We start from the raw sequence: 27,036 nt of genomic DNA, 5'->3' as shown, positions 1-27,036 counted from the left end.
CCAGCAGATTCTCCCTTGTCTCATTGGCTAAAACTAGATAACCAGCTCACTCTTAAATCAGTCACTAACAAAGGGCAGTAAAATTACCATAATTGGTTTTAATCAGTCATGATCCATCCCCTAGTTCTGGGTATCTTCTGCCTGATATTGGAACAAAATTGCAGCTCTTGTGGCAGGGAGGAAGACAGTAATCGTTGTTGAGTTAGGCAACCAATAGTACCTGCTGTACACCACCTTATGCTATTTTGTTCTTGGAGAAATGTGACAGGAGGTTGATACTTCAGCTATATTCTACTGTACGTGTTAACATTTTAAGTTGGTAACAAATAAGGAAATATATCTACCAATATATTATATTGCAGCAATTCAAAATCGACTACAGTGGTTTTTTTATATTGCTGTTTTCTGGAACAACAACTTTTTGATAGTCTGATTCTTATGAGTAACCATTAAACATTTATTTACAGGAATAACCAGCTGGGTAGCAGTGTAACGTGTACCGTGCAAATCAAAAGTGAATGGCCTTAGCACAAAGTGCATACATCAAAGTAAAAGAATACAATTTCTGCAACAAGCTATACTGTGGGGAAAAAAGGTGCAAATGACTGAAAAATAAATAGTGAACACCTGTGCTGAATAAATTAACCAGCTGGTTGGCAATTTTTCATTTGACTTATCTAAAAGGGTGACTGTTACAAGGCATTAATAAGACATATTCACTTTGAGGTGTTCCCTTGTTACTACCATTAATTGATAAGCAATACTAGATAATATCAGAATTTATACCCCTAAATTCTCAGAGTTATATGTAGATTGTGGCAAGCGGTAAAAAGTGCATTCAACTAAGCAGTTATTCAGCAGTTGCAATTAGGTAAAATTATCTCAAAAATACTGTTACACTGTATTGTAAATATCCTTTGAAATTCAGATAAGCAATATGTGACATTAGATTTCATCTGTCAATTTATTTTCATATTGAAAAATTTTATAAGAACTAATGATGCAGATTTTTCCCCTTTGTATGTTAAAATCATAGTAGTGTTTTAGAACTCAAAGGTTCCCTTGAGAGCTTATAATTCAGCCACATTCATTTACAAATGGCAAATGTGTTTTTATACTTTTCAAACTTTAAAATTAATAAAATTGAGTTATTATTCTGAAGTGTTCTCCAAAGTTTGAATTATTTTTTTAAGAAAAAAAAAATTTTTTAACCACAGTATAAAGTTTTAAATTTGAGGGACGATAAGTCCTTTTTGATGAACAGAATTTTGCTTGCTGAGGAATTAAGTGGAATTTGGGGAGTCTTCTGGTGTCTTTATAACTTCTAGTTAGGTATTAAATTCAATGTTGGCAGAACTCCAAAAAATATTTTAGTTGTTGTTAATGGAAAGTAAGGAAACTATAGTGTTTCTATTGCATGTGTTTTCCATAGTGCTAGGAATTTCACCAGATTATGATGTTGAGAATAGTAAAACTTAATAGCTTATACATGTAAAACAAATTCACAAAGAATAACTCCTTTCCTTAAACTTATACCCTTAATTAAGTATTTGGACTTATATTTTCCAGATTGTCCAGTACTGGTTAATGCATTTCATTCACTCTAGAAAGCTCTCTTTCTCAGAATATAATAGAGAGCCACTGACCAGATAGTAGCTGTGCTCAGTTTTCGTGGTGTCATCATCATGCTCTGTAATAAGAGAAATTGCCATATTCTGTCTTACCTGTAAAGTATAATTAATTATCCTGCCATTTCTTAGTTTAATCTTTAGATGTGGAACTTTTTGCTGAAAGTTGTCACCTTAGATCCCTCATGGAACACACTTTGGTTTACTGGTTTTCAAACTAATGAAAGTGAATACAAAGCATGAACAATTCTGTAGAAAATATACAAATCAAATTTCATATTATTGCTCTTCATTTTTAATGTTGCTTAATGGCAGTGGTGCTCTTATGTGGTTATGTGGCCAGAGAGCTTTCAACATGTGATTAAAAACCTAAGAACACATGTTTTGAGTTGCCTGTTGACCTGTGGGAAATTTAACAATATCTTAGGTTTGATTAATATCTTATGTTTGATTAACCTTTTGGAGTTTATGAAAAATACTCTTCATATATGTTAGCTCATTAATCTTACAAAACCCTCATGAAAGTTAAGGCAGATGAATGATCTCCCATTTCATAGATGGGGAATCTGAAAGGTTAATATCTGCTAAGTAATACATCCAGGACTAGAATTTTCCCACTACCATTTCCTAGATCTGAAAATGGTTTTGATGTTAATGATATCATCCTTTTTTCATTATATTTAATTGAAATTACTAGATTATAACAGTAACCATGGTATTTTATTTCTTAACATTTAAAATAAGTTATTCTTTCCTTGTAACCTTTCTTATTGTAGTGTTTTTTTGTGTTAATTTCAAAGAGGCACTTTTTGTTCACTGCCCACAAACTTTTTTTTTTAATTTTTTTTTTATTTTTAATTTTTTTAAAACTCTTTATTGGAGTATAATTGCTTTACAATGGTATGTTAGTTTCTGTTTTATAACAAAGTGAATCAATTGTACACATACATATGTCCCCATATCTCTTTCCTCTTGCGTCTCCCTCCCTCCCACCCTCCGTATCCCACCCCTCTAGGTGGTCACAAAGCACCGAGCTGATCTCCCTGTGCTATGCGGCTGCTTCCCACTACCTATCTGTTTTACGTTTGGTAGTGTATATATGTCCATGCCACTCTCTCACTTTGTCCCAGCTTACCCTTCCCCATCCCTGTATCCTCAAGTGCATTCTCTAGTAGGTCTGTGTCTTAATTCCTGTCTTACCCCTAAGGTTCTTCATGACCATTTTTTTTTTACATTCCATATATATGTGTTAGCATACGGTATTTATTTTTCTCTTTCTGACTTACTTCTGTCTGTATGACAGACTCTAGGTCCATCCACCTCACTACAAGTAACTCAATTTCGTTTCTTTTTATGGCTGAGTAATATTCCATTCTATATATGTGCCACATCTTCTTTATGCATTCATCTGTTGATGGACACTTAGGTTGCTTCCATGTCCTGGCTATTGTAAATAGAGCTGCAGTGAACATTTTGGTACATGACTCTTTGAATTATGGTTTTCTCAGGGTATCTACCTACTAGTGGGATTGCTGGGTCATATGGTAACTCTATTTTTAGTTTTTTAAGGGACCTCCATACTGTTCTCCATAGTGGCTGTATCACTTTACATTCCCAACAACAGTGCGAGAAGATTCCCTTTTCTCCACACCCTCTCCAGCAATTATTGTTTGTAGACTTTTTGATGATGGCCATTCTGACTGGTGTGAGATGATATCTCATTGTAGTTTTGATTTCTCTAATGATTAATGATCTTGAGCATTCTTTCATGTGTTTGTTGGCAATCTGCATATCTTCTTTGGAGAAATGTCTATTTACGTCTTGAGCCCATTTTTGGATTGGGTTGTTTGTTTTTTTTACACACACACACACTGTATTTTATTTTTACAAGAGATAAATAAACTGACACCAAGCATTGTAAATGGATGACCACAACAAAAGCAACAATGATTGAAATTACCAAACACAAAACACACTCATACTATGTCATAATATTGACATTCAGTCCAGTAATCCTCCACTGGAACAGCTCCTTTACTTTGCAGTGAAAATTGATTTGTATATTTTTTGCCTCTGAGTCCTTGTGGGACTTTTATTTTTTAATTCAAACAGAAAGTCACAAAAATTATAATCATCCTCATCAGTTCACTCAGTCCCATGTAATTAATATTTTTTTCATCTTGATCTTTTGTTAGCACTTTTATGAATTCATCAGTTTTCCATTAGAGTTCTGAAAATGCTTATTCATTCAGTTCAGCAGTATAGTCAGTTACCAGAAACCTTTACTTGTCAGAGTCTTTTCCATGAATTCCTTGAAGATGAAACCCTTTTATAGGAACATTTTTGCAAAAGCATCACAGTACACCCAGAGCTGTCTTTAAATGACAAAAGACTTAAAAATGACCACGGTTAAAGATTTAATGAAAGTTCATAATAATGCAATTGACAAGGAAATTTAGTTATTTCAGAGATACACATTTTAAAGTAATAACTAGAATTATGACTTATCATACCAAAACATATAAGATTTCTAGAAATTTCATGTAATGTCTAAAACATTTAAATTAACATATTTCCATACAAATAACCTAAAGAAAGTTTAGTATTAGTTGTTTTTTGTTTGTTTGTTTGTTTATACTGCAGGTTCTTATTAGTCATCATTTTTATACACATCAGTGTATACATGTCAATCCCAATCGCCCAATTCAGCACACCACCATCCCCACCCCACCGCGGTTTTGCCCCCTTGGTGTCCATACCTTTGTTCTCTACATCTGTGTCTCAACTTCTGCCCTGAAAACCAGTTCATCTGTACCATTTTTCTAGGTTCCACATGTATGCGTTAATATATGATATTTGTTTTTCTCTTTCTGACTTACTTCACTCTTATGACAGTCTGTAGATCCATCCATGTCTCAACAAATGACTCAATTTTGTTCCATTTTATGGCTGAGTAATATTCCATTGTGTATATGTACCACAACTTCATTATCCATTCATCTGTCAATGGGCGTTTAGGTTGCTTCCATGACCTGGCTATTGTAAATAGTGCTGTAATGAACATTGGGGTGCATGTGTCTTTTGGAATTATGGTTTTCTCTGGGTATATGCCCAGTAGTGGGATTGCTGGATCATATGGTAATTCTATTTTTAGTTTTTTAGAAATGTCCATACTGGTCTCCGTAGTGGTTCTATCAATTTACATTCCAACCAACAGTGCAAGAGGGTTCCCTTTTCTCCACACCCTCTCCAGCATTTGTTGTTCTGTAGATTTTCTGATGATGCCCATTCTAACTGGTGTGAGGTGATACCTCATTGTAGTTTTGATTTGCATTTCTCTAGTAATTAGTGATGTTGAACAGCTTTTCATGTGCTTCTTGGCCATCAGTATGTCTTCTTTGGAGAAATGTCTATGTAGGTCTTCTGCCCATTTTTGGATTGGGTTGTTTGTTTCTTTAATATTGAGCTGCATGAGCTGCTTGTAAATTTTGGAGATTAATCCTTGGTTACTTGCTTCAGTTGCAAATATTTTCTCCCATTCTGAGGGTTGTCTTTTCGTCTTGTTTATGGTTTCCTTTGCTGTGCAAAAGCTTTTAAGTTTCATTCAGTCCCATTTATTTATTTTTGTTTTTATTTCCATTTCCCTAGGAGGTGGGTAAAAAGGATCTTGCTGTGATTTATGTCATAAAGTGTTCTGCCTATGTTTTCCTTTAAGAGTTTGATAGTGTCTGGCCTTACATTTAGGTCTATAATCCATTTTGAGTTTATTTCTGTGTATAGTGTCAGGAAGTGTTCTAATTTCATTCTTTTACATGTAGCCGTCCAGTTTTCCCAGCACTACTTACTGAAGAGGCTGTCTTTTCTCCAATGTGTATTCTTGCCTCCTTTATCAAAGATAAGGTGACCATAGGTGCGTAGGTTATCTCTGGGCTTTCTATCCTGTTCCATTGATCTATATTTCTGTTTTTGTGTCAGTACCATACTTACTGTCTTGATTACTGGAGCTTTGTAGTTTAGTCTGAAGTCAGGGAACCTGATTTCTCCAGCTTCGTTTTTCTTTCTCAATATTGCTTTGGATCTTTGGGGTCTTTTGTGTTTCCATACAAATTGTGAAAATTTTTGTTCTACTTTTGTGAAAACTGCCAGTAGTAGTTTGATAGGGATTGCATTGAATCTGTAGATTGCTTTGGGTAGTATAATCATTTACACCATGTTGATTCTTTGAATTCAAAAACATGGTATATCTCTCCATCTATTTGTATCATCTTTAATTTCTTTCATCAGTGTCTTATAATTTTCTGCATGCAAGTCTTTTGTCTCCTTTGGTAGGTTTATTCCTAGATATTTTATTCTTTTTGTTGCAATGGTAAATGGGAGCATTTTCTTAATTTCACTTTCAGATTTTTCATCATTAGTATATAGGAATACAAGAGATTTCTGTGCATTAATTTTGTATCCTGCTATTTTACCGAATTCATTGATTAGTAGTTTTCTGGTAGCATCTTTAGGATTCTCTTTGTATAGTATCATGTCATCTGCAAACAGTGACAGCTTTACTTTTTCTTTTTCAATTTTGGATTCCTTTTATTTCCTTTGCTTCTCTGATTGCTGCTGCTAAAACTTCCCAAACTATGTTGAGTAATAGTGGTGAGAGTGGGCAACCTTGTCTTTTTCCTGATCTTACTGGAAACGGTTTCAGTTATTCACCATTGAGGACGTTATTGGCTGTGGGTTTGTCATATATGGCCTTTATTATGTTGAGGAAAGTTCCCTCTATGGCTACTTTCAGCAGGGTTTTTATTATAAATGTGTGTTGAATGTTGTCGAAAGCTTTCTCTGCATCTATTGAGATGATCATATGGTTTTTCTCTTTCAGTTTGTTAATATGGTGTATCACATTGATTGATTTGCGTATATTGAAGAATCATTGCATTCCTGGGATAAACCCCACTTCATCATGGTGTATGATCCTTTTAATGTGCTGTTGGATTCTGTTTGCTAGTATTTTGTTGAGGATTTTTGCATCTATGTTCATCAGTGATATTGGCCTGTAGTTTTCTTTCTTTGTGACATCTTAGTGGTTTTGGTATCAGGGTGATGGTGGCCTCATAGAATGAGTTTGGGAGCGTTCCTCACTGTGCTATATTTTGGAAGAGTTTGAGAAGGATAGGTGTTAGTTGTACTGTAAATGTTTGATACAAGTCGCCTGTGAAGCCATCTGGTCTTGGGCTTTTGTATGTTGGAAGATTTTTAATCACAGTTTCAATTTCAGTGTTTGTGATTGGTCTGTTCATATTTTCTGTTTCTTCCTGGTTCACTCTCGGAAGGTTGTGCCTTTCTAAGAATTTGTCCATTTCTTCCAGATTGGCCATTTGATTGGCATATAGTTGCTTGTAGTAATTTCTCATGATCGTTTGTATTTCTCTAGTGTCAGTTGTTACTTCTCCTTTTTCACTTCTAATTCTGTTGATTTGAGTCTTGTTCCTTTTTTCCTTGATGAGTCTGGCTAATGGTTTATCAAGTTTGTTTATGTTCTCAAAGGAGTAGCTTTTAGTTTTATTAATCTTTGCTACCATTTCCTTCATTTCATTCTCATTTATTTCTGATCTGATCTTTATGATTTCTTTCTTTCTGCTAACTTTGGGGTTTTTTGTTCTTCTTTCTCTAATTGCTTAAGTGTAAGTTTAGGTTGTTTATTTGAGATGTTTCCTGTTTCATAAGGTAGGATTGTATTGCTATGAACTTCCCTCTTAGAGCTGCTTTTGCTGCATCCCATAAGTTTTTGGTCCTTGTGTTTTCATTGTCATTTGTTTCTAGGTATTTTTTGATTTCCTCTTTGAATTCTTCAGTGATCACTTGCTTATTAAGTAGTGTATTGTTTATCATCGATGTGTTTGTATTTTTTACAGTTTTTTTCCTGTAATTGGTATCTTGCCTCATAGCATTGTGGTTGGAAAAGGTACTTCATACAATTTCAAGTTTCTTAAATTTATCAAGGCATGATTTGTGACCTAAGATATGATCTATCCTGGAGAATGTTCCATGAGCACTTGAGAAAAAGGTGTTTTCTGTTGTTTCCGGATGGAATGTTCTGTAAATATCAATTAAGTCCATCTTGTTTAATGTATCATTTAAAGCTTGTGTTTCCTTATTTATTTTCATTTTGGATGATCTGTCCATGGGTGAAAGTGGGGTGTTAAATCCCCTACTATGATTGTGTTACTGTCAATCTCCCCTTTTATGGCTGTTAGTATTTGCCTTATGTATTGAGGTGCTCCTATGTTGGGTGCAGAAATATTTACAATTGTTATATCTTCTTCTTGGATTTAACCCTTGATCATTATGTAGTGTCCTTCTTTGTCTCTTGTAATAATCTTTGTTTTAAGGTCTATTTTGTCTGATATGAGAATTGCTACTCCAGCTTTCTTTTGATTTCCATTTACATGGAATATCTTTTGCCATCCCCTCATTTTCAGTCTCTGTGTGTCCCTAGGTCTGAAGTGGGTCTCTTGTAGACAGCATATATACGGGTCTTGTTTTTGTATCCATTCAGCTAGTCTGTGTCTTTTGGTTGGAGCATTTAATTCATTTACATTTAAGGTAATTATCGATATGTATGTTCCTATTTCTATTTTCTTAATTGTTTTGGGTTTGTTATTGTAGGTCTTTTTCTTGTGTTTCCTGCCTAGAGAAGTTCTTTTAGCATTTGTTGTAAAGCTGGTTTAGTAGTGCTGAATTCTCCTGGCTTTTGCTTGTCTGTAAAGGTTTTTATTTCTCTGTCAAATCTGAATGAGATCCTTGCTGGGTAGAGTAATCTTGATTGTAGGTTTTTCTCCTGCATCACTTTAAATATGTCCTGCCACTCCCTTCTGGCTTGCCGAGTTTCTCCTGAAAGATCAGCTGTTAACCTTATGGGGATTCCCTTGTGTGTTATTTGTTGTTTTTCCCTTGCTGCTTTTAATATTTTTTCTTTATATTTAATTTTTGATAGTTTGATTAAATTGTGTCTTGGTGTATTTCTCCTTGGATTTATCCTGTATGGGAATCTCTGTGCTTCCTGAACTTGATTAACTATTTCCTTTCCCATATTATGGAAGTTTTCAACTATAATCTCTTCAAACATTTTCTCAGTCCCTTTCTTTTTCTCTTCTTCTTCTGGGACCCCTATAATTCGAATGTTGGTGTGTTTAATGTTGTCCCAGCGGTCTCTGAGACTGTCCTCAATTGTTTTCATTCTTTTTTCTTTATTCTGCTCTGCAGTAGTTATTTCCACTCTTTTATCTTCCACGTCACTTTTCTGTTCTTATGTCTTAGTTATTCTGCTATTGATCCCTTCTAGAGAATTTTTAATTTCGTTTATTGTGTTGTTCATCACTGTTTCTTTGCTATTTAGTTCTTCTAGTTCCTTGTTAAACGTTTCTTGTATTTTTTCTATTCTATTTCCAAGATTTTGGATCATCTTTACTATCATTATTCTGAATTCTTTTACAGGTAGACTGCCTATTTCCTCTTCATTTGTTAGGTCTGGTGGGGTTTTTTCTTGCTCCTTCATCTGCTGTGTTTTCTTCTGTCTTCTTATTTTGCTTTTCTTCCTGTGTTTGGGGTCTCCTTTTCACCAGCTTCAGGTTCATGGTTCCCATTGTTTTTGGTGTGTGTCCCCAGTGGCTAAGGTTGGTTCAGTGGGTTGTGTAGGCTTCCTGGTTGAAGGGATTGGTGCCTGTGTTCTAGTGGAGGAAGCTGGATCTTGTCTTTCTGGTGGGCAGGTCCACATCTGTTGATGTGTTTTGGGGTGTCTGTGGCCTTGTTATGTTTTTATGCAGCCTCTCTGCTAATGGATGCGGTTGTGTTTCTGTCTTGCTAGTTGTTTGGCATAGGGTGTTCAGCACGGAAACTTGCTGGTCATTGAGTGGAGCTGGCTTGGTGTTGAGATGGAGGTCTCTGGGAGATTTTCTCCGTTTGATATTACGTGGAGCTGTGAGGTCTCTTGTGGACCAGTGTCCTGAACTTGGCCCTCACACCTCAGAGGCACAGCCCTGACGCCTGACTGGAGCACCAAGAGTTTGTCATCCACACAGCTCAGGATAAAAGGGAGGAGAAGAAAAGAAAGAAGATAAAATAAAGTACAATAAACTATAATAAAGTCATTAAAATAAAAAAAAAATTAGTAAAAAAAGTATTTTTAAGTAATAAAAAAAGGGAAGACAGGCTATACAGACACAGATCACACACAGAAGCAAACAGATACACACTCACAAGAAGAGAAAAAGGGAAAAAATTATATATATCGTTGCTCCCAAAGTCCACCTCCTCAATTTTGGATGATTCGTTGTCTATTCAGGTTTTCTACACATGCAGGGTACATCAAGTTGATTGTGGAGATTTAATCTGCTGTTCCTGAGGCTGCTGAGAGAAATTTCCCTTTCTCTTCTTTGTTCATACAGCTCCCAGGGGTTCAGCTTTGGATTTGGCCCCGCCTCTGCGTGTAGGTCGCCTGAGGGTGTCTGTTCTTCGCCCAGACAGGACTGGGTTAAAGGAGCAGCTGATTCTGGGGCTCTGTCTCATTCAGGCCGGGGGGACAGAGGGGTACGGTGTGCAGGGCGAACCTGTGGCGGCAGAAGCTGGCATGACGTTGCACCAGCCTGAGGTGCATCGTGTGTTCTCCCAGGGAAGTTGTCCCTGGATCACTGGACCCTGGCAGTGGCGGGTTGCACAGGCTCCCGGGAGGAGAGGTGGGGATAGTGACCTGTGCATGCACACAGGCTTCTTGGTGGCTGCAGCAGCAGCCTTCTCGTCTCATGCCCATCTCAGGGATCTGCGCTGATAGCAGCAGCTCGCGCCCGTCTCTGGAGCTCCTTTAAGTGGCGCTCTTAATCCCCTGTCCTTGTGCACTAGGAAGCAAAGAGGCAAGAAAAAGTCTCTTGCCTCTTCAGCAGCGCCAGACTTTTTCCCGGACTCCCTCCCGGCTAGCTGTGGTCTGGTAGACCCCGTTAGGCTGTGTTCATGCAGCCAGCCCCAGTCCTCTCCCTGGGATCCGACCAAAGCCCGAGCCTCATCTCCCAGCCCGAGCCCGCCCCGGCAGGTGAGCAGACAAGCCTCTTGGGCTGGTGAGTGCTGTTTGGCACTGATCCTCTGTGGGGGAATCTCTCGGCTTTGCCCTCCGCAGCCCTGTTGCTGCACTCTCTTCCGCGGCTCCGAAGCTTCCCCCCTCTGCCACCCACAGTCTCCGCCCGCGAAGGGGCTTCTAGTATGTGGAAAACTTTCCTCCTTCACGGCTCCCTCCCACTGGTGCAGGTCCCATCCCTATTCTTTTGTCTCTGTTTTTTCTTTTTTCTTTTGCCCTACCTAGGTACATGGGGAGTTTCTTGCCTTTTGGGAGGTCTGAGGTCTTCTGCCAGTGTTCAGTAGGTGTTCTGTAGGAGTTGTTCCACATATAGATGTAGTTCTGATGTACTTGTGGGTAGGAAGGTGATCTCCATGTCTTACTCTTCTGCCATCTTGAAGCTCCTCCCCACAAACTTTTGAATGTAAAGTTTATTGTTTTTTACTGTCCTAGTTTTATGTGTTTTCTATAATACAAATGTTTGTTTCATATTTAAATATGTATATTTATAAATATGTATTTATAATTTTTATATAAATGTATATTTATACTTCCATCTTTTGCATGTATAAACCATTTATTCATCAAGTATTTATTAAATACCACATTTATAGAGCAGTGCAGTAAGTGTTGTGAGGTGCACTCAAGAGAAGATGTTAGGGTCTTCCCTCAAGGAAAATAAAGTCTAGTTGAAGATAAAGTATATATGGGACAGCCAAAAGGCTATTAACAAGGAACTGATAAATAAATGCAAGGTAAACTGCATGTGTGTACTGTGGGGCATGGAGTAACAGAATGATGAGTGTGGTTGGGTTAAGGAAGACTTCCTGGAAGTGAAATTTAAACTTTTTCTTAAAATGTGTTGATTGGTGAAGTATGTGATTATGTTTGGGGATGAGGGAATTGTGATATTACAGGAAGTGGGAAGAATAGCCCAGAAGAAGCAATTAACATGGGCCAAATCATGGAGATTTGAGTTGATAAATTAGGAGTTAGAGATGCCATTTCAGAAAGTAGGAGAGATGAGACAAAGAAGATAGTTGATAAAGAAGGTGATTTGGTTTAGAGACTGGAAGAGGAAGATTTTGTGGGGTAGGGTTGAGATTCAATATGAGAAAGAACTGCTGTTAGTTCTTGAGCAATCAGTTAGCAGATGTTTACTTCCCACAGCCTGTCATGTACAAGGCATTTTTAGTGTTGAGCAGTAGGGCAACTCAGTGAAAACATAGGTTCTGTGGAGGATAAAACATCATGGAGAGATACATGATGCAGGCACAGCAAACGGGAGCCTGTTGTGTCAATCAAGGCAATAATGGACTGAGAAAGTTCACTCTAGTAGTAACTTTGGAAGTGGCGCTTCCAGGAAAGTAATAGACACTAACAAAACAAAGTACAGCAGGAAAGAATTCAGAAAGATCCTGTTTGATACCACATTGTGATAAGCCAACTTACACTTTCACAGAAGTTTTTTTCTAGCTCTGTCACACTACAGTAATAATCTGAATAATAATCTTTGCTCAACAGTAATTACCACTGTTGAGCATTTACTATGTGCCAGGCACTGTGTCAGGTTCTTTGCATGTGATACTTCATTTAATCTCCAAAACAACCTTGTGAGGTAGGTGGTATTATCCCTATGATATAGATGGATAATTTAGGTCAGAGAGGATAAACAACTTGTCTACATTCACAGAATTATTTAGTCCTAGGGTGAGGCTTTGAACCTCGATCTTTTTATTCTGAGGGATGTACTTGTAAGCACTTTGTTGATTTGTTTCTAAAATGCAGTTCCCCTGTCTGCCTTAAATTCTCAAAAATATACATGTGATTAACATACACACTACTATATATAAAATAGGTAATCAACAAGGACCTACTGTATAGCACAGGGAACTCAATATTCTGTAATAACCTATATGGGAAAAAAATCTGAAAAAGAATGGATATATGTATATATATAACTGAATCACTTTGCTGTATACCTGAAACTAATGCAATATTGTAAATCAACTATACCCCAATATAAAGTAAAAATTAAATAAAAAAATAAGAATCTGCTTTTCACCAAAAAAAAAAAAAAATACACACACACACACACACGGCATGGTCTGCTAAACCCTGAAATCTTTATGTATATTTTTCAGATCTTAAGTATGTTTCATATCGTATTGAAACCTTAACAGATGAATGTTTAATGTGTGTGTCTCACATAAAGCAATACATCCAAGATAAATGAGGTAAAGAAATAAAAATTGTCACTGAAAGTTAAAATAATACAAAAAGGTAGACAAGTATAATTATCAAAAGCCTGGTGTGGATTATTATTATAATTTCTCATTAGTCAGGATTTGCATGAAGATGTCGAAGAAGCTGGTGCACTGCAGAAAAATCACGCTTCTGTGACATCTGCGAACTCCACAGAAGCTGCAGATTCTGCCTGCCCACCTACAGAAGATCAGTCATTAAGTACTGCAAGCTGTGAAATACCCACAGAACACACTCCAAGCAGTGATCCAGAGAGTGCCCTAGAAGTAAATGATTTTGAAGCGACAGGGGAGAAGGAAATCCATTGTGATGATAAATCTTCTGTGCCCTCAACTTCAGAAAAGGAAACAAGTGAAAATGTGCCTATGGCCGAAGAAACTGCAGAGCAACCAAAGACAAATAGGATTACTTACTCGCAAATTATTAAAGAAGGCAGGAGATTTAATATTGATTTGGTGTCAAAGGTAAGTACCAGTTTTACCCATCTTTTCATAGAACAATACTAAATTTTAATTGATTGAAAATAGCATCTGGGTCCATAAACCCATTTTTAATAATTTTATTCTCTGAAATGTAGAACATTTACTTTATAAAGAGATAGTATCTGAAGTTTATAGCTCCATTAAAATATTCTTTAAACATAGTTAAAACACATTAAGAATGCTCAGTACTATATCAAGGATACCTCTGTATTGGAACACGTATTCCACCCTAATATTCTCCTCCTACTGCATGGGCACTATGAATTCTATCAAGAAAAAAGTCTAATGAACCTAATTACAGATCCATGTTATTTATAGTCAATCTATTAAATGAATTTTTGTTTAGCCCTTGTTTATATAGTAACTATTTTAACATCTATATGATGATGAACATTTTGAAAAAAACAATGCATTTTTGAAAATTATTGGTTCAGGTGTGAGGACTTTGGAGGATAATTTAATAGTAGTGGGGGCAGGGAGATCGGTAAGAATGCTATTTACTTCAGTTATTTTTCTATCCTTACCTCTAATGTTAGGTCAGTATGACTTCAGAAGAGGTTCCTGAGTCTTAGGAGGATATAGTGTTGTACTGGGTTTATGGGAAGCAAGGCTAATTTAGTGCAAAAGCATAGAAAACCAGTAACATAAAAGGTAATGGCCTTAAAGGGTTACAGTATAGGGCTGGGTGAAAGTAGAAAGAAACATACCAAATACCGTAAGTTGAGGGCAAATGAGAAATTGAAAAGAAGTAGGAGAGGGTGGTGAATAACATCAGACTTGCCTCAAAACTAGGCTTTTCTATTTAATGTGCTCTCCTGAAGTTCCAGGTTATAAAGAGAGGGACTAATGCTCCTCACATTTTGCTGATCCAATCACACATCCTCATACTGCTGATATCTTTGAACCTGATGCCTGAAAATATGAATATCTTTTTACTACTCATAGTTTCTTTCTGACATAGCTCTCTGTGCCTGATTCTGCCTTGGTCTGAGTTGGCTACTGCCTTGGTCCTACCTAATATTTCTGTACCGTCTATTCCACCTACTTTGATCCTGCCATCCTTTGAAATCTAGCATTCTTTCCATGTTACCTTGGCTATTAATTTCTGGGTGGAAGTTAAATCATAGCTCACTAATAGTCTTCCTATTCTCATGAGCAGGAAATAATTAAAAAAACAATAAATAAGACAAAACACTGAAGTAGTCAAGTAACAAATAGGTTTTGTTCTGAAATTTTCATTTTGAATTAGTTACTTGGAATTTGAAATGCTTAACTGAAAGAAATGGTGAATGGTGGTTAAGAATCAAGACTACTTCATAAAAGTCTCTAACCTTTATGTTAGCTGAAATATAGTATAAATCTTGCAAAGGGAAATGGTAAAAGAAGTGCTGTTAGAATTTTTGGAATTACTGTAGGAAATGATTCAGTTGTATAAGAAAATGCATGCTGGTTGTGGTGCAGGGGGAGGTAGTTTAATTAGATGCTGAGATATTTGAGGAGACTCTGAAGGAGATTTCTGGGTATTTTCACAAGTTTGAACAGTTAATAATAGTGGTTCTCTTAGGGTAAATTAAAAACAAACACGTCTAGAGGAGTTAAGGCAGTTGTATTTTGTCCTGCATAGGTTTCATGGGTTCACATGTTTAAAAAATAACTAATAATGATTTACTGTACTCATCCTACAAAAGCAGGGGTAGCTAAAGAATGTATAACCATAGCAATACAAGAGGTTTATTATCATTTTTAAAAAGTCAGTCATTTAATGAACATTTATTGAGTACTTACTGTGTGGAAAGCAGTATATTCCATGACATTGGGTCAATCAGTTACTCCTAGGAAATTCCATCTGTTGTAATAATTGCAGTTATTGCATCTGAGTGTAGGGTGATTGACAAATATCTATCTGAAGCCCTACCTCTTTCCTAAAGTCCAATTTGATATCGCCAAACTATTTGACATTTCTACATGCACTCCATTTCAGAGTCATCATGATAAAACTGCCAAGTATTGTGGTGCTTTACAGTTTACAAAACTCATCCCTGAATACAGTCTTTTAAAAAGAAATCTTATAGCTCAGGGTAAGTTAGTTAAATAAAATATAGTACTTTACTGCTTATGCTTATAGAGAAGATGATCAAAGATGAAGTTCTTACAAATAAAACTCATTTCAAAGAAAGTCCATACCCTTAATAATTATGAAACCAACATGCCAAGTGAAGCAAGAGTTGTTAATTATTTAATTTAGTTGCCATTATTATAATCAAATTGAAGTATTCTTTAGCCTCTCACCACTGTGAAATTGCTATGGTAGGTCACTTACATAATGATGGAAAAGAAGCTTAGGTTTAAATATGGTACATAATCATTTCTAAGCTTCAGACAAAAGTTTATGTAGTTTTTATTGAAATGTGTTTTCACTCTTCAGTAGTATCTTAAATGCTTTATTTTTAAAGCTGGCATTAAATCTTAAGGTTTATTAGATCTTAAAATACATTCTGTGTTTGATATATTAATATTTGTGAAATTATTATACTGAGGGATCACTGAATCTTGAGTATTTGTGTTTTTAAACAAATAAGGTATTTGGAGTAACTTTTATTATAATTATAGAATTAAGACTTGGCAATATATTCTTAAAAGCATGAGCTATATCAGTTGTGTAGTTTATTAGGCTGAAGGTAATGAAGTAACATGCCATATTTAGTCAGGATAATTGATTTTTAAAAAAGCAGTGTCAATTTTGTTTCTTCTGCACAATGTTAGACTAATATAATAGTTTAAAAAAATTTACCTAACTGATACTGATTTACAGAACGACTGTACTGAACCTCTTGCGTACTCAGACTAATGGTTTTTTGTTTTGTTTTGGTTTGGGTTTTTTTGGCTGGTTATGCTCTGTATAGGTTTTTTTTTTAACATCTTTATTGGAATATAATTGCTTTACAATGTTGTGTTAGTTTGTGCTGTATAACAAAGTGAATCAGCTATATGTATACACATATCCCCATATGCCTTCCCTTTTGTGTCTCCCTCCCACCCTCCCTATCCCACCCCTCTAGGTGGTCACAGAGCACAGAGCTGATCTCCCTGTGCTATGTAGCTGCTTCCCACTAGCTATCTGTTTTACATTTGGTAGTGTATATATGTCATTGCTACTCTGTCACTTTGTCCAAGCTTACCCTTTCCCCTCCCTGTGTCCTCAAGTCCATTTTCTGTCTGCATATTTATTCCTGTCCTGTCCCTAGGTTCATCATAACCATTGTTTTTCTTTTTTTTTTTTTTTTTTTTTTTACATTCCATATATATGTGTGAGCATACGGTATTTATTTTTCTCTCTCTTGACTTAACTTCACTCTGTATGACAGACTCTAGGTCCATCCACCTCACTACAAATAACTCAATTTCATTTCTTTTTATGGCTGAGTAATATTCCATTGTATATATGTGCCACATCTTCTTTATCCATTCATCTGTCGATGGACACCTAGGTTGCTTCCATGTCCTAGCTATTGTAAATAGTGCTTCAATGAATATTGTGGTACATGACTCTTTTTGAATTATGATTTTCACAGGGTATATACCCAGTAGTGGGATTGCTGGGTCATATAGTAGTTCTATTTTAAGTTTTTAAGGAACCTCCATACTGTTCTCCATAGTGGCTGTATCAATTTACATTCCCACCAACAGTGCAAGAGGGTTCCCTTTTCTCCACACCCTCTCCAGCATTTATTCTTTGTAGATTTTTTGATGATGGCCATTCGGACCAGTGTGAGATGATACCTCATTGTAGTTTTGATTTGCATTTCTCTAATGATCAGTGATGTTGAGCATCACTTCATGTGTTTGTTAGCAATCTGTATATCTTCTGTGGAGAACTGTCTATTTAGATCTTCTGCCCATTTTTGGATTGGGCTGTTTGGTTTTTTTTGATATTGAGCTGCATGAGCTACTTATATACTTTGGGGATTCATCCTTTGTCAGTTGCTTCGTTTGCAAATATTTTCTCCCATTCTGAGGGTTGTCTTTTGGTCTTGTTTATGGTTTCCTTTGCTGTGCAAAAGATTTTAAGTTTCATTAGGTCCCATTTGTTTATTTTTGTTTTATTTCTATTTCTCTAGGAGGTGGGTCAAAAAGGATCTTGTTGTGATTAATGTCAAAGAGTGTTCTGCCTAAGTTTTCCTGTAAGAGTTTTATAGTGTCCGGCCTTAACATTTAGGTCTGTAATCCATTTTGAGTTTATTTTTGTGTATGGTGTTAGGAAGTGTTCTAATTTCATTCTCTTACATGGAGCTGTCCAGTTTTCCCAGCACCACTTATTGCAGAGGCTATCTTTTCTCCATTATATATTCTTGCCTCCTTTATCAAAGGTAAGTTGACCATAGGTGTGTGAGTTTATCTCTGGGCTTTCTGTCTTGTTCCATTGATGTATATTTCTGTTTTTGCAAGTACCATACTGTCTTGATGAGTGTAGCTTTGTAGTATAGTTTGAAGTCCAGGAGCCTGATTCCTCCAGCTCCATTTTTCTTTCTCAAGATTGCTTTGGCTATTTGGGGTCTTTTGTGTTTCCATACAAATTGTGAAATTTTCTGTTCTCGTTCTGTGAAAAATGCCATTGGTAGTTTGACGGGGATTGCACTGAATCTGTAGATTGCTTTGGGTAATATAGTCATTTTCACAATGTTGATTCTTCCAATGCAAGAACATGGTATATCTCTCCATCTGTCTGTATCATTTTTAATTTCTTTCATCAGTGTCTTATAGTTTTCTGCATAAAGGTCTTTTGTCTCCTTGCGGAGGTTTATTCCTAGGTATTTTATTCTTTTGTTGCAATGGTAAATGAGAGTGTTTTCTTAATTTCTCTTTCACATTTTTTATAATTAGTGTATCAGAATGCAAGAGATTTCTGTGCATTAATTTTGTATCCTGCTACTTTACCAAATACATTGATTAGCTCTAGTAGTTTTCTGGTAGCATCTTTAGGATTCTCTATGTGTAGTATCATGTCTTCTGCAAACAGTGGCAGCTTAGCTTACTTCTTCTTTTCCATTTTGGATTCCTTTTATTTCTTTTTCTTCTCTGATTGCTGTGGCTAAAACTTCCAAAACTATGTTGAATAATAGTGGTGAGAGTGGGCAACCTTGTCTTGTTCCTGATCTTATTGGAAATGGTTTCAGTGTTTCACCATTGAGAACGATGTTGGCTGTGGGTTTGTCATATATGGCCTTTAATATGTTGGGGTAAGTTCCCTCTATGCCTACTTTTTGGAGAGTTTTTAATCATAAATTGGTGTTAAATTTTGTCAAAAGCTTTTTCTGCATCTATTGAGATGATCATGGTTTTTCTCTATCAGTTTGTTAATATGGTGTATCACATTGCTTGATTTGCATATATTGAAGAATACTTGCATTCCTGGGATAAACCCCACTTGATCATGGCGTATGATCCTTTTAATGTGCTGTTGGATGCTGTGTGCTAGTATTTTGTTGAGGATTTTTGCATCTATGTTCATCAGTGATTTGGGTCTGTAGTTTTCTTTTTTGTGAAATATCTGTCTGGTTTTGGTGTGGGTGATGATGGTTTTGGTGTCTGGGTGATGATGGCCCCGTAGAATGGGTTTGGGAGTGTTCCTCCCTCTGCTATATCTTGGAAGAGTTTGAGAAGGATAGGTGTTAGCTCTTCTGTAAATCTTTGATAGAATTCGCCTGTAAAGCCAACTCGTCCTGGGCTTTGGTTTGTTGGAAGCTTTTTAATCACAGTTTCAATTTCAGTGCTTGTGATTGGTTTGTTTATATTTTGTATTTCTTCCCAGTTCAGCCTCGGAAGGTTGTGATTTTCTAAGAATTTGTCCACTTCTTCCAGGTTGTCCATTTTATTGGCATATGGTTGCTTGTAGTAATCCCTAGTGATTCTTTGTATTTCAGCGGGGTCAGTTGTTACTTCTCCTTTTTCATTTCTAATTCTGTTGATTTGAGTCTTTCTTGTTTTCTCTTGATGACTCTGGCTATTGCTTTATCAATTTTGTTTATCTTCTGAAAGTTCCAGCTTTTAGGTTTATTGATCTTTGTTATTGTTTCCTTCATTTCTTTTTCATTTATTTCTGATCTGATCTTTATGATTTCTTTCCTTCTGCTAACTTTGGGGATTTTTTGTTCTTATTTCTCTAATTGCTTTAGGTATAAGGTTAGGTTGTTTATTTGAGATGTTTCTTGTTTCTTGAAGTAGGGTTGTATTGCTATAAACTGCCCTCTTAGAACTGCCTTTGCTGCCTCCCATATTTGGGTCCTTGTGTTTTCATTGTCATTTGATTCTAGGTATTTTTTTATTTCTTCAGTGATTTCTGGGTTATTTAGTAGCGTATTGTTCAGCCTCTATGTGTTTGTATTTTTTAAAGTGTTTTTCTGTAATTGATATCTAGTCTCATAGCATTGTCGTCACAAAAGATACTTGATACGATTTCAATTATCTTAAATTTACCAAGGCTTCATATGTGACCCAAGATATGATCTATCCTCGAGAATGTTCCATGAGCATTTGAGAAGAAGGTGTATTCTGTTTTTTGTTTTGTTTTGTTTTGCGGTGCGCAGCCTTGTCACTGTTGTGGCCTCTCCCGCTGTGGAGCACAGGCTCCGGACGTGCAGGCTCAGCAGCCATGGCTCACGGGCCTAGCCGCTCCACGGCATATGGGATCTTCCCAGACCGGAGCACGAACCCGTGTCCCCTGCATCGGCAGGCGGACTCTCAACCACTGCGCCACCCAGGAAGCCCTATTTTGTTGTTTTTTCATGCAATGTTCTATAAATATAATTTAAGTCCATCTTGTCTAATGTATCATTTAAAGCTTGTGTTTCCTTATTTTTCATTTTAGTTGATCTGTCCATTGGTGAAAGTGGGATGTCAAAGTCCTGTATTATTTGGGTTACTGTTGATTTCCCCTTTTATGCCCGTTAGCATTTGCCTTATTTATTGAGGTGCTCCTATATTGGGTGCATAAATATTTACAACTGTTATATCTTCTTGGACTGGTCCCTTGATCATTCTGTAGTGTCCTTCTTTGGCTCCTGTAATAGTCTTTATTTTAAAGTCTATTTTGTGTGTTATGAGAATTGCTACTCCAGCTTTCTTTTGATTTCCATTTGCGTGGAATATCTTTTTCCATCCTCTCACTTTCAGCCTGTATGTGTCCCTAGGTCTGCAGTGGGTCTCTTGTAGCCAGCATATATATGGGTCTTGTTTTTGTATCCATTCAGCCAGACTGTCTTTTGGTTGGAGCATTTAATCCATTTACATTTAAGGTAATTATTGATATGTATGTTCCTATTCCCATTTTCTTAATTGTTTTGGGTTTATTTTTGTAGGTGTTTGCCTTCTTTTGTGTTTCCTGCCTAGAGCAGTTCTTTTAGCATTTGTTGTAAAGCTGGGTTGGTGGTGCTGAATTCTCTTAGCTTTTGCTTGTCTATAAAGTTTTTAATTTCTCCGTCGAATCTGAATGAGATCCGTGCTGGGTAGAGTAATCTTGGTTGTAGGTTTCTCCCTTTCATCACTTTAAATATGTCCTGCCACGCCCTCTGGCTTGCAGAGTTCCTGATGACACATCAGCTGTTAACCTTATGGGGATTCCCTTGTATGTTATTTGTTGCTTTTGCCTTGTTGCTTTTAATATGTTGTCTTTGTATTTAATTTTTGATAGTTTGATTAATATGTGTCTTGGCATGTTTCTGCTTGCATTTATCCTGTATGGGACTCTCTGTGCTTCTTGGACTTGATTGACTATTTCTTTTCCCGTATTAGGTAAGCTTTCAACTATAATCTCTTCAAATATTTTTCAGTCCCTTTCTTTTTCTCTTCTTCTTCTGAGACCCCTGTAATCGAACATTGGTGCATTTAGTGTTGTCCCAGAGGTCTCTGAGACTGTCCTCAATTCTTTTCATTCTTTTTTCTTTATTCTGCTCTGTGGTAGTTGTTTCCACTAGTTTATCTTCCAAGTCACTTACCTGTTTGTGAGTTATTCTGCTATTGATTCCTTCTAGAGAATTTTTAATTTCATTTATTGTGTTGTTCATCATTGTTCGTTTGCTCTTTAGTTCCTCTAGTACCTTGTTAAACATTTCCTGTATTTTTTTCCATTCTATTTCCAAGATTTTTAGATCATCTTTACTATCATTACTCTGAACTCTTTTTCAGGTAGACTGCCTATTTCCTCTTCATTTGTTAGGTCTGGTGGGTTTTTACCTTGCTCCTTCATTTGCTGCATATTTCTCTGTCTTTCCATTTTGCTTAACTTACTGTGTTTGGGGTCTCCTTTTTGTAGGCTGCAGGTTTGTAGTTCCTGTTTTTTTTGGTGTCTGCCCCCAGTGGGTAAGGTTGTTTCAGTGGCTTGTGTAGGCTTCCTGGTGGAGGAAACTGATGCCTGTGTTCTGATGGGTGGGGCTGGATGTAGTCTTTCTGCTGGGCAGGGCTGCATGCAGTGGTGTGTTTTGGGGTGTCTTTGTACTTAGTATGATTTTAGGCAGCCTCTCTGCTAATGCGTGGTGTTGTGTTCATTTCTTCCTAGTTGTTTCGCCATGCAGTGTCCAGCACTGGAACTTGCTGGCTGTTCGGTGGAGCTGGGTCTTAGCATTGAGATGGAGATCTGGGGGAGAGCTCTCACCGATTGATATTACGTGGAGCCTAGAGGTCTCTGGTAGTCCAGTGTCCTGAACTCGGCTCTCCCACCTCAGAGGCTCAGACCTGACACCAGGCCTGAGCACCAAGACCCTGTCAGCCACACAGCTCAGTAGAAAAGGGAGAAAAAAAGAAAGAAAGAAAATTAATAAAATAAAATTATTAAAATAAAAGAATTGTTAAAATTTAAGAAATATTTAAAGTAATAAGAAAAAAGAAGAGATCAACCAAACTAATAAATCTATGAATGATAACAAGCGCTAAAACCTATACTAAGATAAACATAAAAATCAGAAACAAGTCAATTGCAGACAGCAAATCCCAAGTCTGCAGTTCTCCCAAAGTCCACCGCCTCAGATTTGGGTTGATTCCTTGTCTATTCAGGTATTCCACAGATGCAGGGTACCTCAAGTTGATTATGGGAGTTTAATCTGCTGCTCCTGAGTCTGCAAGGAGAAAATTCTCTTTCTCTTCTTGCTTTGTACAGCTCCTGTGGTTCAGCTTTGGTTTTGGCCCCACGTCTTCGTGTAGGTTGCCCTCGGGCTTCTGTTCCCACCCAAACAGGATGGGGTTAAAGCATCGGCTGATTAGGGGCCTCTGGCTCACTCAGGCCGGAGGGAGGGAGGGGTAAGGTAGTTATAATTGGAATGCCAGATGAGCCTGCTGCAGCAGAGGCCAGAGTGAGTTTGCAACAGCCTGAGGTGTGCCTTGTGTTCTGCTGTGGGGGTTGTCCCTGGATCACAGGACCCTGGCAGTGGTGGGCTGCACAGGCTCGCAGGGCAGTGCGGCAGCGTGTGGGTAGTGACCTGTGCTTGCACACAGGATTCTTGGTGGCTGCAGCAGCAGTGTTAGCATTTCGTGCTCATCTCTTGTGTCTGAGCTGGTAGCCGGAGCTCATGCCCATCTCTGGAGCTAGTTTAAGCAGTGCTCTGCTTTCTGTGGGCAGACAGGGAAGGAATCCCCTCTCCTCGCGCTCCCCAAAACAATGGTCTCTTGCCTCTTAGGCAGGTCCAGAGTTTTTCCTGGACTCCCTCCCAGCTAGCCGTGGTGCACTAGCTCCCTTCAGGCTGTGTTCATGCAGGCAACCCCAGTCCTCTCCCTGAGCCCGAGCCTCAGGTCCCAGCCCCCGCCTGCCCTGGCTGGTGAGCAGACAAGCCTCTTGGGCTGGTGAGTCCTGGTCGGCACCGATCCTCTGTGCGGGAATCTGTCCGCTTTGCCCTCTGCACCCCTGTTGCTGCACGCTCCTCTGTGGCTCTGAAGCTTCCCCCCCCGCCCACTCCCCATCTCCACCAGTGAAGGGGCTTCCTAGTGTGTGGAAGCTTTTCCTCCTTCACCGCTCCCTCCCAGAGGTGCAGGTCCCATCCCTCTTCTTTTGTCTGTTTTTTCTTTTGCCCTACCCAGGTACATGGGGATTTTCTTGCCTTTTGGGAGATCTGAGGTCTTCTGCCAGCGTTCAGAGGTGTTCTGTAGGAGCTGTTCCACATGTAGATGTATTTCTGATGTATTTTTGGGGAGGAAGGTGATCTCCGCATCTTACTGCCATCTTGAAAGTCCCACCCCGAAAGTAATGGTTTTGATTGATTATTTAAATTTCCTTTTTTTTGTAGTTAAGCTGTTTTTTCTTTTTCCTCCTTATTTAAGATGTAATATTTACATTTTTAATATTTATCGAGTTATAGGTACTTAAAGATATCTCAGTATAGGAATTAGTGAAATCTGTTGCATTTATCCATTTGGTTAAATTCAAAACATGCTAGATAATACTGTTGAAATTGTTTTTGTCTCTCTGAAGTTGATTATGAGATATATTGAAAGATTAAATCAGTCTCACATGCATGCTAGCAATAACCATCATCCTCACTTCTTGAGAAAGACGTATCATATAAATCTAGTTAGCTAGGATTACAGAGACCGTATAATTTGACTCTTTGGGTGGACATGCGTAGCCAGTCTTTTTCTTTTTTAGTTTATGAGGAGGTCCAGCAGGCTGGTTTCTTCTTAATAACCACCTGGCCTTATGTAAAGTTATAGTCTTTTATCCAAAACCCTTGGGGCCTGGTGTGTTGTTATTTGAATTTAAAATAATATATTTTAGAAAGTAATACAGTATATATGCTAGCTGATATTTTATATATGATGTAACATTCTTAACAGTGTCTGAAGAGTCACTCTATAATTAAACATATTAATATTTCTGCAGTGAGATGTATGAATATTCACATTAACTGGGACAAGCGGATGGAAGAGCCTTGTATCAGTTTGGGTCAGTTATGAAAAAACTTTGGATTCCAGAATTTTTTGAATTTTGAATTTCAGATAATCAGTGGTGAACCTATAAGAAAGTGTGTTATGTATTATAATATTAATAGGTATAATGCTTTTTACAAATAATTTAAAATATAACAAAAGTATATGTCTTTATGTAATGTTTATCAGTTTTTCCACTATTTCACCTTTTATTTCATTCTCTAAAATATTTTCTTTGTACAGCTGTTGTATTCTCGAGGATTGCTAATTGATCTTCTAATCAAATCTAATGTTAGTCGATATGCAGAGTTCAAAAATATTACCAGGATTCTTGCATTTCGAGAAGGAAGAGTGGAACAGGTACTGTGCTGAGCAAGTATTGTAACTGGGTATGATTTTGAGTTACTGTGTTTTATTTGGGAAGGATAAGCAAATACGATTGTTATTTTCCTGGTAAAGCAGCAAAATCCAATCCTGCATGGTGATTAACAACTGTAAATAGTAAGAGATTGCCAATTAAAATGTCTAATGTTAATTTTCCCATGATTTATTCTGCAGCTTGATGTTGGTGTTGAGAAAGTTTAATTTCAGACAGCGTTGCTAGATTTGAGCTGTCATTTGTTCCCAGTTAGGGGTGACATGCTGGTGGCCTTCTAATGGCCTAAAGAGCAACTTGGCAGGATTAAGTAAGAGAGCTCACAAGTTAATTAGCTCTGAAGTCAACAGCGATGCCATAAGAACTGATGGAAAGTAACATGAAACAGCCTGATGAGAAAGGAAATAATAATCTTGTTATACTTAAAGGGAAAGAAAATGTCATTTGGAATACTTGTATCACTAGGAAGCAGTTTCTTAACTTTTAAAATCATGTTTTTCAGGTTCCTTGCTCCAGAGCAGATGTCTTTAATAGCAAACAACTTACTATGGTAGAAAAGCGAATGCTAATGAAGTTTCTCACATTTTGTATGGAGTATGAGGAACATCCTGATGAATATAAAGGTATTGTTTTTCATTAAATTTGTTTTCTTACATTATTTGAGAGTTCTTATTATTTTAATATGCTTGCTCTGATTTAATGAGCCACTCGCTATGCTTTTAAAATATTTTTACTTTGCACTGTCCAATAGGTTAGCCTCTAGCAAAATGTAGCTATTTAAATTTAAATTAATTAAAATAAAATAAAATTTAAAATTTGTTCCTCAGTCTCACTAGCCACACTTCAAGTGCTCAGTGGCCACACGTGGCTAGTGGCTACTATGGCTACAGTGCAGCTGTAGAACATTTTCATCATGACAGCAATTCTGTGCTGGGTGTTCATTTTTATTCTTGTTAATTAAACACTGCGGTCAACGGGTTCTTCATAGATGATACTCCCTTTTCATTATCCATTAATTTTTTAATCATTTTTTTAAATTGAAGTATAGTTAATTTACAATGTTATGTTAGTTTCAAGAGTACAGCAAAGTGATTCAGTTATATTTATATTATATATATATATATTCTTTTTCATATTCTTTCCTGTTATAGTTTATTGCAAGATATTGAATATATTTCCCTGTGCTATACAGTAGGTCCTTGTTGTTTATCTCTTTTACATATAGCAGTGCATATATGTTACTCTCCCACACCCCCATCCATTAATTTTTTTATCAGTCATTAAAAAATCAGTATGTTTTTTCATTTTTCCAGGATCACTTTTGCTTGGAATGTTGAATTATTTATTTTGATTGATTAAAAACAAGCTAGATAGTATGGGGGTGGGAAACCCCTGGATTAGACGAAGATATGGATGGTTTCTAGTCTTGGCTTTGACCCATCTCACTGTGTGATCTGGGACCAGTTACTTCAGAGTTTGTTGAAAGTTGAATACACCACTTTAATATCAGAGCTTTACACTTAAAGTGCATTGAGCTGGAAGAGTTATCCAAAATAGGAATACACTGACAATTCACTTATAAAGTTACAATGAGAAATACAGCAGTTTTTTTATATTAGATGGAATATTAAAAGTCTAGCGCTTGTTCTTAAAGCTTCAAGTCCATTAGATACTGCCAGATTGTTCTCCACAGTAGTATAAACTTATATTCTCTTAGGAAATTTTTATAATTTTTGTTTATACTATTTCTATAAAGTTTTTGTCTACCACTAACCGTCCAATTACATTTTTTCTGTTCTTGGCTTAAAGGAATAGTATTTAGGGGATCCTTATGTTTTGAGGTGTGATTATAAGGCAGTAAGACTGATTCCACTAGCCATACAGAAATTATTTTCATTACCTTTTAGTCATAGTTCATTGTTCGTAGTTTTAGGAAGAAATAGCAATTCACAAAAAACAAGTATTACTCTATCGTTTTCACCAAAAAAATTGCCATTTGTCATATTTAATATTTCAAAGTATAATTATTGGCATTTTTCTGCAGTTTTAATAATAAAGTAAGATTATTACCAACTGTGGAAACCTGTTGTGATGATTAATGAATTATTTAATACTTTTCTAATTTTTTAAATCCATAAAATACTGAACAAAGAATCATCATTTAAAGCTAAAAATTGTATCATCAGTCCAATTAGGATAGTGAGATTGTTTCTAGTTTTTTTTTGTCCCCCCACAATCAATAGTCTCTGTTTAAAATGTAATAATATTACCACCTGT

The 27,036-nt window shown here is 36.8% G+C and overlaps 1 protein-coding gene across 1 annotated transcript in view; it reads left to right on the top strand.

Moving 5' to 3' along the window:
- The window catches only part of CHM (CHM Rab escort protein), a 211,080-nt gene that overhangs the window by 79,996 nt on the left and 104,048 nt on the right, over nt 1-27,036 (top strand). The window contains exons 5-7 of the mRNA XM_065900805.1: nt 13,070-13,457; nt 24,627-24,743; nt 25,262-25,382. Coding sequence (XP_065756877.1) covers nt 13,070-13,457; nt 24,627-24,743; nt 25,262-25,382 — 626 coding nt within the window. The remainder of the gene's footprint in view (nt 1-13,069; nt 13,458-24,626; nt 24,744-25,261; nt 25,383-27,036) is intronic.

The sequence above is a fragment of the Phocoena phocoena genome, chromosome X (assembly GCF_963924675.1).
Source record: "Phocoena phocoena chromosome X, mPhoPho1.1, whole genome shotgun sequence".
In the NCBI taxonomy this organism is placed as follows: Eukaryota; Metazoa; Chordata; class Mammalia; order Artiodactyla; family Phocoenidae; genus Phocoena; species Phocoena phocoena.
The sequence above is the reverse complement of the archived record's forward strand: the minus strand, read 5'-3'. Positions and strand labels throughout refer to the sequence as shown.